The 17,295-nt window shown below is 50.2% G+C and overlaps 1 protein-coding gene across 4 annotated transcripts in view; it reads right to left on the bottom strand.

The window, feature by feature from the left end:
• Positions 1 to 282: 282 nt before the first annotated feature.
• The window catches only part of OSBPL1A (oxysterol binding protein like 1A), a 243,314-nt gene continuing 226,301 nt past the window's right edge, over positions 283 to 17,295 (bottom strand). For all 4 annotated transcript variants that reach the window (XM_075533000.1, XM_075533003.1, XM_075533002.1 and 1 more), the window contains 9 exons: positions 15,948 to 16,045; positions 14,825 to 15,007; positions 13,359 to 13,466; positions 12,715 to 12,804; positions 12,109 to 12,235; positions 8,675 to 8,791; positions 7,971 to 8,094; positions 4,578 to 4,668; positions 283 to 1,512 (listed from right to left, as the gene is read on the bottom strand). In XM_075533000.1, the coding sequence (XP_075389115.1) occupies positions 1,410 to 1,512; positions 4,578 to 4,668; positions 7,971 to 8,094; positions 8,675 to 8,791; positions 12,109 to 12,235; positions 12,715 to 12,804; positions 13,359 to 13,466; positions 14,825 to 15,007; positions 15,948 to 16,045 (1,041 nt within the window). In that variant the 3' untranslated portion in view covers positions 283 to 1,409. The remainder of the gene's footprint in view (positions 1,513 to 4,577; positions 4,669 to 7,970; positions 8,095 to 8,674; positions 8,792 to 12,108; positions 12,236 to 12,714; positions 12,805 to 13,358; positions 13,467 to 14,824; positions 15,008 to 15,947; positions 16,046 to 17,295) is intronic.

Below are 17,295 nucleotides of genomic sequence, written 5' to 3'. Positions count from 1 at the left end.
TTAAAACACCACACCCCCCCCATTGGTAGATACCATCCATCCCCACTTAGATGTAGCCACAGGTTTTCCCCCCAAGCACCTCCCTGAACCTTCCTGGCTTCCGGATTGGAGCAGCACGTCAGGTAAGGCCTGTGGAAGGCCTAAGTTCCCTGCACTTACCCGGCTCTCTCGTCCTGGAGACTGGCACCGGGACACTCCTGTTGAAGAACACTTGATGCCTGAGGGCCGTATTAAGGGGCAGCATCAGTACATCTGACAGTTCAAAAGAAACACACGTTTGGGGAGCATTCTATAGCCTTTATTTAGTATCGCGTAGACAATTTCATTTAACATGTTAACTTTGACAGCAATTAAAATAATTTACTGGCAGCTACCTAAGGCCCCTTAGTATGTTCAGTTTGGGGTTTGTGTGAGTAGATAAATACCTTAAGATTAATATACCCCAATTAAAGGGGCCAAGCTACTGTACAGTAAGTTTCCATACATATTTTAAGTACACAGGCGCCTTGCAAACATGAAATACACAAGACCTCCTCTTATGTGGTTTGACACTTACACACATGAGTGCAACCTGACTTCTCTGGTGGCACTTGCCACCGGACACTGAAGATGTTGAAAAGGTCGCCATGGAATGCAGATGCTGGAAGCTATGTTTCCAGGGCCTTTCTGTGAACTAGATCTTACGTGATATATATTTTCAATTCAAACGTGTGCAATTTCAGTGATTTTTTAAAACTCTAATGACATTAATTATAGGCCACTGTAAAAGTAAATTCACAGCACGGAAGTATAGAGGAAATAGCTTTTCCAGTTTAATTCTTTAGAATTTTAAAGTCAGGAATACCTATTGTGATTATTATTATTCAGGCGTTTGGGAGGCAGGAATGGATCCAATGGAGAAGATGAGCACGGAGAAAGGCCGTCTTATCAACTGAGTCCGTACAAGACGACACGCACGCCCCTGTAGTGCAGCGTGTAACCGGAGTGCCGGGGAATTCTACACATTTCAAAGTCACATCTAAAACATTCAGGCATGAATGCATGAAAATATTCAAAATAACTTGATTTGGGATCACTGTGGGATTCATCAAGCTAATATGCTTAGGGTACCAATCCTCAGGAAACACGCAACAGAAGCCCTAGAGAGCATCTCTCCCGGCAGTTTATCTCACCAGCAGATAAAAGCTTTCCAAGGAAGGATGTCTGGAGGGCAGAATGATCCGTTCTTCCTGTGAATTTCATCACCATCCATGACCAACCTTATGCCTTACTGGGTCAAATCCAAGCTATATGTAGGCTTTCTTTTTTCCCCCCAAAGGATGAGTAGAAATCAAGAAAAAACAAATTTTTTTAAAACATAGGTTTAAGACGTATTTTCAATTGACCAACTGCCTTGACTTGTCTGCATTTTAATAAATGTCAGGCAAATTGAAGTAGCTCCTGTCCCAGTAGCTGCCCGAGTAAAGCCAGTCCTGCGCGCCGTTGTAGGGGTTGGGGCCTTGATGGAACCACCTGTCGAAGAGAAAGGGCAAGATTTAGGCGGGGAATGGCTTAAAGTCATATGATCGGCTGCCTTACTAGTTTGCACTACCCCATAGATTTCCAAAGAAAAGTGATACTGCTTCCCACTTCAGGGAAATGTGTGAGACTAACATCCCAAAGAAGGAAGCGCATGCGCAGTGTGATCCATGTCCCACAGCGTCAGCAGTACCACGGAACAGAAGTTAGCCCTATCTTCTGGCTTATAGGGCTGAAAGAACCAGATAGTTATTGGATCCTCTCACTCTCGAGCCCTCCTCCTCCTCTTCCTTTTATGCAATTCCTTACAACTAATTTTTCTAACATACTTAAAAGTAGTATGTAGGCTGTCTGGACCATATAGTATTTGCCCCAGTCTTTTGTTGGCTTTGCCCTGTTTTTCTATTTTCACAAGGATCTTGATGTTGAACTAGGAGGAGACCACCTTTTGCTGTTCTATTTTTATCTAAAAGAACTCCAAGCTGTTCCTTGCCCTTAAATTCTTAGGGTTAGAGAAGTTACCTAACTTGCCCAAGCTAGTAAGTGATAACACTTAGGCCTGGTTTTAAAGACTGAATTTGTTTCAATACGCGATCCTGCCTATGTTGATTGGAACGGACTGAGCGACACCTAACAATAACAACAAGCTACCCAGGAACCTCTGAGAGTGATCTAAGCCCAGTCTTTCTGGGTCTCATTTCATCACTGATAATATGGATTCTTAGGCTCCATCTAGCTTTAACACGTCACATGGCCTGTCAAATTCTACAGAGAATTTCCTACGTTGTCTTGCATTGGAAAAGAAAAAGTTTCACCGATGAACCTCCGCCGCCACCAAGTGTGATGCCAGCCCGCCGATAGGCGGACCTGGACCCCTGTGTACCACTTGCTGCCTTGGTGCCTGCTGCTCTCTGCCACCCAGAGGGCGGGCGGGCTGCCTGCTGTCACAGAACACGAAGCCAATGGCCCAGGTTCCTGATCCTGCAAGGCTCTCCTTCCCTGCCCGCTTGCTGCTCTCCCCTTTCCCAGGCTGCACCACAGGGTCCAACATCAGGGCCTCTCAAGAGTGAGGGTTGCCTGCACCAGCCAGCCATGTGCGAAAAGGGAGACTGACACGTCTCCTGGACTGGGTGCTCCCCTCCATGACAGAGGAGAGGCCCGGTGAGCCACTGCTGCTGGGATGGTGGGGAAGGAGGCTTTGAGGGCGGAGGAGGAGGACTGAATATTTGTATAAAGACAATAAACAAAACAAAATATGTTTACCAATTGGGGAAGGGCAATATTTATTTATTACAAATAGCAAAGACTAAACAATATTACATTGAAATCCTCTTTCTGCTGTTAAAAAAATGACAAAACAACAAAGGATCACTCATTTCTAACAGCGCCTGTGCTCTTTGGCGCACAGAAATGCAAAACAATTTGCTCCAAAGGGTCACAAACATGTAAGCCATTTTATGACTGTGATTTCTTCTTTAGAGTGGCATTTTGTGAAAAGTCTTTTATATGACCTTGACATTCCTTCCATAGTGTTTCTAGAGTTAAAATTTGAGTGAAGTTAGATTTGTCTGATTCAGTCCCAAATAGTTCTCTTATCACCACAGTGGCAACGGGTGCAATTGACTATGGAAATAAAAGAATTAACTTCATGAAGCATTGTTGTTTGTTTTTTCTTTTTCCTATTAGGATTTTCCTTCACAGGTGATTATCAGGGCCCATGGTCCTGTCATCGTTTCACATGACAACAGCCATAGCTCTCGAATTCCACTTTCCCCCTTAATCTTGGAAGGGACAGGGTTTTGTTATAAAAGAAAGGCAGTTGGCTCAATTGACATTTACCTGTTATAACTGAGTGGGAATTTTTTTTAACATTTTATTAGGGGCTCATACAACTCTTATCACAATCCATACATATACATATATCAATTGTATAAAGCACATTCGTACATTCTTTGCCCAAATCCTTTTCAAAGCATTTGCTCTCCACTTAAGCCCTTTGCATCAGGTCCTCTTTTTTCCTCCTCCCTCCACGTTCCCCGCTCCCTCATGAGTCCTTGATAATTTATAGATTGTTATTTTGTCATATCTTTCCCTATTCGGAATCTCCCTTCACCCCCTTCTCTGTTGTCTATCCCCCAGGGAGGAGATCACATGTGGATCCTTGTAATCGGTTCCTCCTTTCCAACCCACTCACCCTCCACTCTTCCAGTATCGCCACTCACACCCCTGGTCCTGAAGGTATCATCCACCCTGGATTCCCTGTGCCTCCAGCTCCCATATGCACCAGTGTACAATCTCTGCCCTATCCAGTCCTGCAAGGTAGAATTCGGATCATGGTAGTTGGGGGGAGGAAGCATCCAGGATCTGGGGGAAAGCTGTGTTCTTCATCGGTACTACATCGCACCCTGACTGACCCATCTACTCTCCTAAACCCCTCTGTGAGGGGATCTCCAGTGCCTGACAAATGGGCTTTGGGTCTCCACTCTGCACTTTCCCCTTCATTCACTATGGTATATATAGTATATAATATATATATTTTTGCATGATGCCTTATACCTGGTCCCTTTGGCACCTCATGATCACACAGGCTGGTGTGTTCGTCCATGAGGGCTTTGTTGCTTCTGAGCTAGATGGCCACTTGTTTATCTTCAAGCCTTTAAGACCCCAGACACTATCTCTTTTGATAGCCGGGCACCATCAGCTTTCTTCACCACATTTACTTGTTCACCCGCTTTGGCTTCAGCAGTTGTGTCAGGAGGGTGAGCATCATAGAGTGCCAATTTAATAGAAGAAAGTATTCATGCATTGAGGGAGTGCTTGAGTAGAGGCCCAAGGTCCTTCCTGGGTGGGAATATTTTAACCTTAATTTACACATCGCCATTTTCTTGCAATGATTCCACCATCAGGACTTAGGGAAAGTAGTGGAGATCAGCTTTTTCTTAGGCCTGGGGACAATTTGGCGGAATATGTCGACAGAGACTTGCTCTCTGTGGGCTGCTAGACACCTGCCCCTGTCCTCACCCACATGAAGGATTCTGTCGGAAGGACCGGCCACGTACCTCGTCTTCCAGTCCTCTTCCGACTTGGACCTGTTCTTGCGGGCTGTTCTCTGTTTTTCCTCCAGCCTCTTCTTCTCTTCACTGGCTTGGTCTAAATAAAAACAGGAACATTAGTGGAAAGCCGTTCATCCCTATTTGGGCAAGCCAGGCACAGCCCTATGCACGGTGCGTCACTGAGAAGCCCGCGTGCATGAGTGCGTCTCCACTGTATGGCATTCCAGGCTAGTGAGCAAGAGGGGCTGGCACGCAGGACCCACCGTCTCTCTCCACAAACACGCTCTCAATGACCTCTGCATTTAGCCACTGCTCCTCAGCCCAGCTTGCACCGGAAGGCGCACCACCGATATTTAAAATACCATCAGGGTCGCCCAAGGTGGGCAAGCTTCAGTGGATTTTCTAGACTGGCACACTCTGCTTGGCACCCTTCTTCAAATTATCTCACGAAAACCAGGGCTCCCGAGAGAGTGCTATGCAGAGCTCCGTGACAAGCGCCGAGGTTGGGAGCCGAGCACAGGCTCCCGCCCCGACAATGCTGAGGGTGCACGGGGTGCCTGAGGCCTTGCTCTGTTGGGCATGGAGTAACTATGAACTTGAGCCAACTCTGCAGTAACTGACCACCACCACATGCCTTTATCATAAAGAACCTACTAATTCTTAGGTCCAAAAAATGACGTGAAGATGCTTCAGGGAAAACTTGGGTTGTAATTCACAGAGAGGACCATATAGCCAACCCCACTATGAGACACGACATCCCTCACTGACCCATAGCCCTACAGGGGACAACACTGGAGACACAGAGTGGGAACTGCGCCTGATCTGACCCCACCACACCGAGGCAAAACACTAAGGGCATGCAACAGAACAGTCAGGGAAACCGAGCAAGGAAGTTCCCAGGGAATACCAAAAATAGACTTTGGGGCCAGGGCGTGGCACCCCATCAGACTCGACTGGAAAACACTCCCCAAGGTCAACACACAGACCATGAATTGTTTATAGGCTTTGCTTTTGTTGTCATTGGTTTTTTACTGTGGTGGTGGTTGTTTTGCTTTCATTTATTGCTTTGTTTGCTCTGCCTTGCTTTTGTACATATTATCTCTGCAGGTCTATCTAGATAGGATAGGCTGGATAAACAATCTGGAGGAGCAAAATAACAGACCTATGGTTCCGGCGGGGGGACATGAGAGAGGTGGAGGTGCAGGCAAGGAAGAGGTATTAACAAACCCAGGAACAAGGGAACAACAAGTGACCCAAAATTGGTGGCAATGAGGGTGTAAGAGGACCGATAGGGCTTGAACAAGGGTAATGTAACTGAGAGGAATTACTGCAACCCAAATGAAGGCTGGGCATGAGAGGGGATAAGAGCAAAGTGAAAGGAAATAGTGGTGAGAACTAGGAGGCCAAGGGCATTTATAGAGGTCTAAATACAGGAATGTATGTATGTAAATATATTTATATATGATGATGGGGAAAAAGATCTATGTTTCAGATGGACACTGGGCCTTCACCGAAGTACTCCCTCAATGCAAGAACACTTTGTTCTATTAAACTGGCCTTCCATGATGCTCACCTTCCCGACACAATTGCTGAAGACAAATGAGTGCATAAGCAAATGTGGTGAAGAAAGCTGATGGTGCCTGGTTATTAAAAGATATAGCATCTGGGGTCTTAAAAAGGTTGAAGATAAATGAGCGGCCATATAGCACAGAAGCAACAAAGCCCACATGGAAGAAGCACACCAGCCTGTGTGACCACAAGGTGTCAAAGAGATCAGGTATTGGGCATCAAAGAACAAAAAAATCATATCATTTTGAATGAGGGGGAGTGCGGAGTGGAGACCAAGAGTCCATCTGTAGGCAACTGGACATCCCCTTATAGAAGGGTTGCAGGGAGGAGATGAGCCAGTCAGGGTGCAGTTTAGTAACGATGAAACATATAACTTTTCTCTAGTTCTTAAATGCTTCCTCTTCCCCACTATCATGATCCCAACTCTACCTTATAAACCTGCCTCGATCAGAGATGTACACTGTTAAACAGAAGAACTGGAAGCACAGGGAATCCAGGAAAGATGATCCCTTCAGGACCAGTGGTGAGAGAGGCGATACCAGGAGGGTGAAGGGAAGGTGGGGGTAGAAAAGGGGAACCCATCACAAGCATCTACATATAACCTCCTCCCTCGGGGACAGACAACAGAAAAGTGGGTGAAGGGAGATGTTAGACAGTGTAACACATGACAAAATAATAATGATTTATAAATTATCAAGAGTTCATGAGGGAGATGGGCGACGAGGGAGCGTAAAAATGAGGAGCTGATACCAAGGGCTGAAGTAGAAAGAAAATGTTTTGAGAATGATGAGGGCAATAAATGTACAAATGTACTCGATACAATGGATGCATGTATGGATGGTGATAAGAGTTGTACGAGCCCCCAATCAAATGATTTAAAAAGAAAAAGCAAACTTGGGTTGAGAAAACTGAATATGATGTGTCCAATTATTCTAAGTTCTTAGCAAGACTGCATAGCTTCTTCAGATTTCCTTCTGTAGAATCTGAGAGTTTTCAAAACATCACCACATTGTCTCAGGGATCATTTGAAGAGAGACTCGAGAGTCTTTGGTTGGACCAGGGTGTCTCAGCGCTGCCGCTGCAGACATTTGGCACAGCAAACGCTCTGTGGTGGGGCCCTTGCTGTGCGTGCAGGATGTGGAGCAGCATCTGTGGCCTCCAATTACTAGATGTCTTTCTCTGGATAAAACCCAAGTCCTCCCATATGACCAACTGAAGTCTTCAGACATCCCCAAATGTCTCCTGGGAAAGAAACCATCCCCCAGAGAACCACAAAGCTCAAGGACAGGTGTGGGTAGAAGGCATTTCACCCTTCAGTACACCAAAAGCCAAATCCACAGCTATCGAGTCAATTGCGACCCACAGCACCCCTTCTTGGTTTTTTGAGGTTATGAAGGGAGAAGACAGCCTCATCTTTCCCCGTTCAAGTGACTGGTGGGTTTGAACTGCTGACCATGTTATAATTCATCTAGAGGCGGCTATCCTCTCCATTGAAACAGAATATAATTTTCCAGCACACAGTGAGGTTAATTACAGTGCCATTTAAAGATGTTATTGTTTTCTCAGATTTCCTTGTAAGATCTAAGACAGGCCTCTCACCATAGGCCGTGTCTTAAGTTGCCAAAGGAATGTCACTCACACAGTAAATTCATATTCATTATGAGCCACCGAGACTGACCTCCGGTCGCCAGGGGAAGCGGAAGGAACCAAAGCTACTGGCGTTCATAGACAAACCTTTGGGAGACTGCCGTGCCAGGACCATGGGGATGCTCGCCCCGCGCTGGAACGCCTCAGGAGGCCTCCCTGCTGGCATCAGGAGACACTAGTTACCTATTTCTCCGTTTTCCATCGCTCGTATGTCCGGCCGTAACCTGCAGTCCGTTTTAGGAATCACACTCTCCATTTCTTTGTCTACTTCGTTCAACACCATGGCGAAACTGGTAAAATTATACATCTGCAAAGAAGGAAGCGCATCGAGTGAAGACCCCCCCCCCCCCCCCGAAGCCATCAAGCCCAACGAGAAGCCCGGAATGTGGCACGGGAGTGATGGGCCGGGGTCCCCCACCGCATTTGCTGGTGGCAACAGTGCCAGCCTTTCTCTGACCACCCATCTGAGTGTTTCCGCTTGGTCTGCCGCAGGAATGGGGGTCAGTAGCTGCCATTTCAAAGCAGGCCTTTCCCCCTGTCAACTTTATGCAGAGGCCTACGCAGGATCCACATTCTGTCTCCCTACAGATCACGACTCACTGGGTCTGGGGAGCTCATACTGAAGCTTAGAGCACCCTCTACTGAGCAGGGCCAGTCTTCCTCCCGAGTAATTAGTAAGCAGCCCCCTCAGCACACCTTCCCCACCTTGATATGAGGAGTGTGGACAAGAGCACCCTGGGTCTCAGGGCAGGAGGGGGTGGGCAATGGCACACAAAAGCCAGCAGGGGAGGAGATGGCCATCCCAGACAACCTGCCCCCGGGCCTGAGCTGGTGCCTCCTAATCAGAGGAGGCCAGCAGGGCTGCCGCTGAACGAGTGCAGTCTCACCTGGGCTGAGTTGGGCGGCCGCGGGGCTATCCGCCACAGGAGAACACTGCCAGGGATAACAAACACGCTTTCTGAGTCTGGCACTGGCATCTCGTCGGACTCCTCGGAAGAGCTCATCTACAGGACCCAACACACGCAGAGACTGTAAGTCAGACGCTCGAAGTGGCTGCCCATGCCAACTGCCAACGAGCGGCACGTACCGCCTTACTCCTCCACTCCGCTCTTTCCAGGGCGGTCAGCGACATCTGGATTAATGTCCTCAGCCCCATGGCCTTCTGCAGTCTCTCGGGCAGTGCTACATCCTTTCCCACCACCCTCCTTCCCGCAGTGCATGCAGGCACATCGCCATCAGCACCATCACCGTTCCTTCCAGCAGTGTGTGACTGCTGCTCCGGTTGCTGCCAGAGGGACCGCATGCCTCCAGGGAGGGGTGCGGAGCAACTCCTCAATGCCCCTCCACCCCACACACCCTTCCCGCCCCACCCCGCAAGCAGACCAGAGAAGTCCAGGCACCAGCCGACTCCCGGGGACATGACGCCACCCGGGGTGGCAGGGCCAACACATGGACCGTTCTCCCAATAACGAAAGCCTAAATTCTGAGTTGATGGAATTTGTTAGCGACCCCAAACTAGGAGGGAAGTGGAATGTTGGAGGGGACTTTACGATAGTGCATGGAAAAATCCCATCATCTTTTCATTCCATTTGTCCCCATGATCTTCTGGAAGTCCCCTGGTATCCATCAAAAGGACTCGGGAAGAAGTGGGCTCTGAGGGGGCTGAACTCATTGCCTTTGGCTAGCCCCTGTGGGCCAGGGCCGCTGGCAGTCAGAACCATTCCCCAGCACCCAACGACAACGTGGGCAGGGCCTCTCTGAGTGCTCATTGGACTCGGTGCTCATGTCATGAGCCCACGAGTAGGCAGAAACCGTCACCCTGGGCCTATTCCTGAGCAATTCGAGGCTTTGGAAAAGTTAACTATTCCCAAGGTCGAATTGTTAAACTGTGGGCGAAGAACTTTCAGTGACTATGCAGCTGAGAAAGCATCGCGGAGTGAAGTCAGGTAGGGGCGAGCTAGCGAGAGGCTGTAAGGCACAGTGGGCAGAGGGCTGAGTGGTGAGCAGGGTTGGGTGCGGGCAGGGGAGGGGCCTACCGATGGGGCTGCGTGCCTGTGTGGGGACAGAGGGGACGAGGGCACAGAGACTGTTGCCAGTATCACTGAAGCCAACATTTAAAAAATGGCGACAAGGGGCACATGCTTTGCTGTGTGTATGTTACCACAATTAAGAAAAAACAAAGCCAAAGGCCAAACTGTAGCAGAAATAGGTGACAACAGTGATGAAACATAATCAATAAAAACAAAACCCAAATCGCCCCACGTCATGTGGCCATGCCCCGAGCCCCAGTCACCAAGGGCAGATTGAGGGCACACAGGCAGGGCACAGAAGACAAGGCGTGCATGTGGGCATGTGTGCGGTGGATGGCTCCCTCCCTCCGAGGAGCGGCGCCACTTTTTCTACACAGACTAGCAGAGGATTTCAGGAGCATGAGGGCTCTTTTCTGAAAGTGCGCCCACGCCCCTCGCCATGCCAGCCCTCTGTGAAAGATGGGTGGACGAGTGAGCTGGGGGCAGGATGGTGCAGGTGGCCAGTGGCCTCAGGTTGGTAGCAGCTGCTGCCGGGAGTTCTGCTTGGGGGCTCCCTGCGCCTGGACCGGTTCCTTCCCCATCCTTGTCAGGCCCCTCACAGCTTCAGGGAACCATTGGCGCCCTGGGACTTGGAAAAAGCAGCTGGGGAAACTTGGATGTCAGGGGCATGCCAAGCTGTGTGCAGGGTGGTGCTGAGAGGGAGGGAGAGAGAGGGAAGGAGGCAGCGCCTAAGCAGGCAGGCTTCTCTGGTCAGTTGTCAAACTCTGCACGTCAGGGCCAGGGCTGAGTCACTCAGGAGTGGCCCTTTGGTTTTGTCAGGAATACTACAGCTTCGGAGACTCCCGCAAACAGAAGAACCACCCAAGAGCCCTGCAGCCGGTGGCTCAGAGGTCCAGGCGCGGCCTGAGCTTCGGGCCTTGTGGACAAGCTCTCGGCATACTTTGCACACAAAGGGCAGGCTTAATGTGCTGATGAGCCGGGCACTCTGCGGGGCCCTTCCCAGGGGAGAGCGCCTCCAAAGGCCGGAGCTATTATTACCTGTAGCTTCCAAAGCAAGGGACTGGGCAGAGGAGCTGAGAGACTGGGCTGAGGCTGCCCGGGTCATGAATGCAGGAGGTAGGGTGCTAACCGAGGGAACATGCCCCTCCAGGCTCGAGGGTCACAGGACGCCTACAAAGAGTGTCTGTCCCAGCACCTGCAGTCTGTCCTTAGCTCTCCCCACGTCTGCCAGGAGGGCAGGACAGAGGGCTGTGTGATCGCAGAGCCTTTGGGGGGCCAACCAGCACGAAGCTATGTGGCAGGCACGTGGAGGGAAGCAATCAGGATAGTCCAGAACCCCAAACTCACTGCCATTGAGTCCACGTTGACTGACAGCCACCCTCGGTGGGTTTCTGAGACTGTAACTGTCTATGAGAGCACAAAGCCTAGTCTTTCTCCCAAGGAGCTGCTGGTGGTTTTCAGCGACTGGCCATGTGGATCGCAGCCCAATGCCTAACCACCACACTGCCAGATCTGAACTGTCCCCTAACGAGACAGGTCAGCAAAGGCAGGACAGAAGCCCAGGGGCGACTCACTCACTGTTAACTACGATGGCCAGAACTTCGGAGCTTTGATGCACCAGGAGGAAGGGAACCCAAACCAACAAGCAGCATGATCGTGCTAAGGAATAATTTTAAGGCAGATTCAGAACATCTCTAAAGGATCTCAATGTCAAATGCACAGGAGCAGAAAGGAGGGAAACCAAGTTGGTGTCACTCAACGCCGACTTTTCCAAAGCGCCCTGAAAGACCCTCAGCCTCATCTCAACTAGACAGGCAAGTGACGCACACTCCTACTCATGTCCAGCACTGGCTACTCAGCCAGCCAGAGTGTCAGGGCGGGACAGGGAGAGCCACTGCTTGGGAGACACTGGACTTCAGTTAGGGGTGACGGGAAAATACGGGAATGGAGAATGGGGACGGTGGAGCTCTGAGTCCAACACAATCAGTGCCACCGGACTGCACTCTGGACAGTGCTGGGTGGCAAACGTTCTGTTAAATGGATATGAGGGGGCTTTACAAAGTGGGCGTGGGAAATTCCACTGTCCTGCCGTTCTACGGCCCCATCTGTTTTGAACCCTCTTTGTATTTGTCACCGAGAGAGATGATTGATTGACTGATTGATTGATTGATGGAGGAAAAGCCCAAGCACTAGCCACTCATGACTCAGGAACAGGTCGCCTCCGAAAGGATTAGCCCATATGAGGGAGGTCGTTCCTTCCTTCCTTCGAGACCCCCTTCCAGAGTGCTCACCTGCTTGCTGCTCTTCTTCTCCTCCGTGTTTTTCTTATCGTTTTTTTTGTAAGCGTCAAAAGTGGTCAAGTCAACACTGTATAAGCACTCGGTCCACTTCCCGTAGAGGGCACAGAGCTTCTTTTTGCTGCCAAGAGAAGAGGATGCTTAGCCAGCTCGTTAAGCTTTGCTGGCATCAAATATTACTAGAAAGAGCTTCGTGAGTCAGCTTCTTTCCAGAAATACGCGGTTATTTCTGTAGAAGAAAGATTTTCGGCCGGCTCACTAGGGGACACCCGCAGAGTCTGAGAGGAGCACTTTCTTTTGTTACTGTTGCTTCTCTGTCACTGTCACGGTCATCTGCCGGCTACGTCCTCGCACAGTGGAACAAAAACAACACCTACGCTGTTCCCGCGGCCACTTGTGGGCCGGGCCACCGTGATCCATATAGTTCTCACTGGCTGGGCTTCACCGGGAGACTGCTAGAGGCCAGCGGAATGCTGTCTGCCACCACCATCAGCAGGGACACTGTCTGCGTGCCCACAAGGAAGGCGCGAACCCCACCCAGGGACCACCACGGCCCCCGCAGCACCGTTTAACCTACTGGCTTGAAAAGTGGACCCTTACCTTTTGTCTTGAATGTAGCCTTCGACTTTGTGTAATTCCTTACCGAAAAGGCCACATGGCTTAAAATTCAATACACATTTGTCCCCGGTCCTAGGAAGGAAAGAGGACGCTCACATCGCCATTCGACACCATTGGGGCCACGGCCCAAACTCACCCACAACCCTTCTCGCATCAGGCGCTGCCGCCTGACGCTCCAGCATGCGTGCCCGGCTCCGTGGGGAAGGCACGCCTTGTCCTCGCTCAGGGCTGCACCCAGCCCCACGGAGAGCTTGGTGTGGCTCACGGAGGACAAGGAACTTGCCACAAAGTGGGACCTGACGCCAGCTCTTCTGAACGCTTCTATACCCCCTTCCTCGTGTGGGTACCACAAACCTGCACAGCTCAAGCAGGGCCCAGGGAGACAGCAACTGAGCATCACAGACGGAGGGGAAGCTCAGAGTTCATCTCATCTCACCCTGTGAGACGCTCCAACAACCCTGTCCGCAGCTCCGACCTCCACAGAGGTGCTGCTGTTTCCTCGTGGGCTCCATCGTCTGGACCTTACGTTTTCATTCGACTTCTCCAGGCCCCCCGCCGCCCCCTCCTTGAAGCCCACTGACAGCTCGCCATTAAAGCTGATGACCTCCTGTGGGCCCCCAACGTACTTGTGGTTTGTGATTTCCATGGTGCCGTACTGCTCGATCCAGAGCTTGCCCACGATGATGTTGTGCACGCAGCAGGTGGGGTTAGTCCACGTGTACGCTTCGTTGTGTCTGCGCGACAGGAGGCGGCAAGGAAGTGAGAAGTCTGCTAGTTGATGAGATGTGCTTTCTGCACCACTACCTGCTCATGCGAGCGGGGCCGACGGCTCAAGATCACCCAGGCCCAGAGCCCACGGGCCCTCGACACCAGCTCACACACAGGGAAGTGTGGGTCTGTGGGTGGGGTGGGGGTTGTTGCCTGGCCCTCGCTTTTTCTCAAGAGAAAGCAAATGTGTGATTGAGAAAAAATGTCTGGACTTCTGCAGAACTCCAAATACACTACATATTGCCCCAAACGTGGTGAAGACAAAGTGAAACGTGAGGCAGAAAGGAAGAGCGAGGCTCCTCTGGCCAGCTAGCAGGCTGCTCGCCTCTCTGCTTGTCCAGAATTTCTCTTCCTTCGGGTGGTCTCATGGGCAAAGAGGTGACAGGAGAGGAAAAGTAGCAAGGATGCTTAGACTCTGTGGACCGCAGGCCCAGAACCCAGCGAAGGAGAGGAACATTCCGTGCGGTTTAGGTACCGGTGGTGCCGCCCTCACGCCATCCCAGGGGAAGTGGGACATGAGTTGTTTTGGTGCGAGGACTGGGGGGAAGGAGCAGCAGCCGTTCCCTCCCCTACCTTCTCCACCCTGCCAGGGCCCGTCTTTCCAGAACCCATGCAGGATGGTGAGCTTTCCAGCCCGGCTCACGCATCTGGGCTACCCCGAGCCTCTGGTGGGAGGCGCAGGAAGGACAAGTCAAACCAGGACGCTCGCTCCCGTGTCAGCCATCACACTGTGAGTTTCCTCCCAGCGAGTCTGCTGTTATTCACGGTTCAGAGCAGGCTCCTATCATTCATGCGAGAGCCCCCCTCGTCAGAGGGGCAGACGGGGAGGGGCGCCTGTCCTCTATGGGGTCCTTCAGCTGCCCTAGGCTTTAGAGCCAACTATTTTAGTTCTGCTCCCCAAACAAGAGGACTTGCACCTTCCCTAATATCGACGATCGATCGGCGACGGCGTGCTGACTGTCACCGTTAGGTCAGAGCTTTGCACAAGGACGCCTTTCTGAAAGCTGGCTCAGAGATGGACACGCTGGCACGCTGGCATCTACAAAGCCTGTCGCATAAGCATGGCCCCAGAAGGACAAACCTGCTTCTCTCACAAGACAGCTCCACACACCGCAGCCAAGCATCGGGCTAAACGTACAACACAGCTTCAGCCTGACTAATGACTCTGGTTGCTTTTCTCACACTGTTTCACATGGAGGTAGCGCACTTACACTCCACTAAGGCTCCCCCCTGCCCCCCATCTTTTGACGAGAACGCCCAATCTCTGTGCCGACGTAGAAGTAGGCCTTCAGGGAAAGAGTTTAAAGGTCTGATTCCAACTTACTCAAGGAGCTCCAAGGTGATGGTTCCTCTGGGCTCTGCTTCAACACTCTTGCCCCAGAACTTGAGTTTGGGATAGATGGAGCCATGAAAGATGAAGTCATTGTTCAATCCTTCTGCGTGAAATGCACTAATCGGGGGGTGATGGCTGACCTGCTCGGAGATGAGTCTGAACCCAAGGTCATCTCTTAGAGAGAGAAAAAAAAGGGGAGTTGCATTGTAGTTAAACTCCAGTATTGGCTGGCGCTCAAAAGCAATGGGAAAGCACTAAGCAGATAGCGCAAGCAAACACACCATTCCTCTTCCCGTGACCCTGGCGGAAGGACAGCCGGGACACAAATCTGAGACACTGGCCAAAGGCAACTCAAATGACTACATTCAACAGAATTAGAATTCTGCCGACTGGAACACATGGAAATAAAGAAGGCTCTGCGGACCTTGTGTTTTGCACGGCATCGTGCTGTGAGCCGTGTCAATGTGAAGTGTGTGTCACTGTTGTTAGGCAGCATTGAGCCGGCTCCGGCCCACAGTGACCCCGTGCCCAACAGAAGGAAACTCGCCGGGGCTGGTGCCATCTACACAACTGTTCCTGAAATGTAGGGCCCGCTTATATTGAGATAGAGAGAGTCCACGGCTACTCTCAAACATGAAGGGCAGGTCTGAGATGAACACTGGTGCAGAGAAGACCAGGGCCCCCGAAAGTTAAACCCAAACGAATCCCCTTCCTGTGTGTGCCCACTGGACACAGGTCAGGGGCGGCACACAGAACCACACCGAAGAGGCCGCTGTTCCCTTATGGCAACAGCAAAAGTTGATGCTGACGACATGCTTTCTATGATTAATGAATAAAAATCCAATCATGTCTTATGATTGACAGACAGGGAACAGGAGGACGACTAAACCTATATGATCAGCAATAACCCAACCTTTGTGATTAATTACGCTCCACCACAGTATTTGTTATCCATGTTTCAATAAGAAGGAAGCAGTTATAAACACGGAGACCAGGAACATGCTCCGCCATTCAGAGTTGGTCCTGGGGCGCTCAGATAAGGCTATTCTCTCGTTTCCTTGAGAAGGAAGGGAAGTCATGTGAGTCCAACGTGGAATGCAGCAAAGGAGCTCACCGAACCAGTTCGTAAGTCTCTCCCAGCAGTGGATTGAAAGGCTTGCCAGTCCGTTCCCACTGAGAAGCCACCGCCGACACAGCAAACGCAGCCACGCACTGTTGGACAGAGAGCAATGGGACACGTGAGCAACCAGCTCGCTGCCTCTCAGTCGTTCAGGGACCGACACCTTGAGAAGGCAGCGATTTACACATCATTTCAGGGAGCTGGAACTCTTGGAATGTTTAATAGGACTCTAACAACTGGACGTGGAAACGGAACTTTGAGATCACAGATTAATTTGACTCTCCTGCTATAAGGCTAGACCCTCCCTCTTAGTTTTAGGGAATCCTAGAGAGGATACGAATTTTCTCAAGGACTCTTTGCAATTCTCAAATTCAAAATTACACTTACATTAATTCATGAGCTTTTTTCCTTTTTTAAGTACCACACTTTCAAGAGAGGGGCAAGAAGTACAAAACAATCACACTGATGTCAGGGCCAGTGAGGGAAAAACAGAAAGATTCTGTTTCGGATGCAATTGCTTTGTTTGCGGGTGAACAATGTGTCCATTGTACGCTGTCTGCATCACACTCGCCACGTATATCACAAAAGATCTTCTATTTAAAAGTACAAGTCCTTGTTGTAGTGCATAGTACTATGTATATGCGGGGGCTTCAAACACTCATGGAAAAATTCCATTCTCTGTCAATTCCATTTTTCCATAAACTTCTTCCAGCCCCTCATGTAATCATACAAGCACACGTATGTATTTGTATGCCCATATAAGCATCAACATGTTTGTTGACACACGTGTGCATATTCCTTCCTTATTGGGCATGTGCTGAGGCTTCTGCAGAAGAGCGGTTGAAGTTTTACCCTGATGGCATTCCGATAATATTGCTAAAGTGCAGACTTGGCATAGTCTTAGATAGAGGTCAATCCTATGAGCGCCTCACCTAACGTAAGGTGTGTGTTCCCTCGTGGGAGGCCCACTGGAGCCGGGAGGCTCTTGACATGCTGCCAGCCATGTTTTGGTGACATTTTTCTGTGACTTCCCACGTCTTTTTTAAAGAATTGGGAGTTATTACATGTATCATATCTTTTCACAGTTCATTCACATCAAGCAGGATTGTGTAATTGCTACTACAACTGGTTTCCAAACATTCTTTTCCTCTGGGACTCCTTGACACTGTCTCTCTCCCTTCGTACTGCATCCTCCTCCCGCCCCCATCACCCCGGCTGTGCCCCCTCCCTCCAGAAGCCCTTAATCTACTTGCTGTCCCTAGAGATTCGCATACTGAAAAACAGTAAAAAACATATAACGCACCTTCAAGGGGGTGACCCCCAATGACATAACACATCTGAG

This window comes from Tenrec ecaudatus, chromosome 15 (assembly GCF_050624435.1).
Source record: "Tenrec ecaudatus isolate mTenEca1 chromosome 15, mTenEca1.hap1, whole genome shotgun sequence".
Lineage (NCBI taxonomy): Eukaryota > Metazoa > Chordata > Mammalia > Afrosoricida > Tenrecidae > Tenrec > Tenrec ecaudatus.
This window is presented reverse-complemented; position numbering and strand designations above follow the sequence as displayed.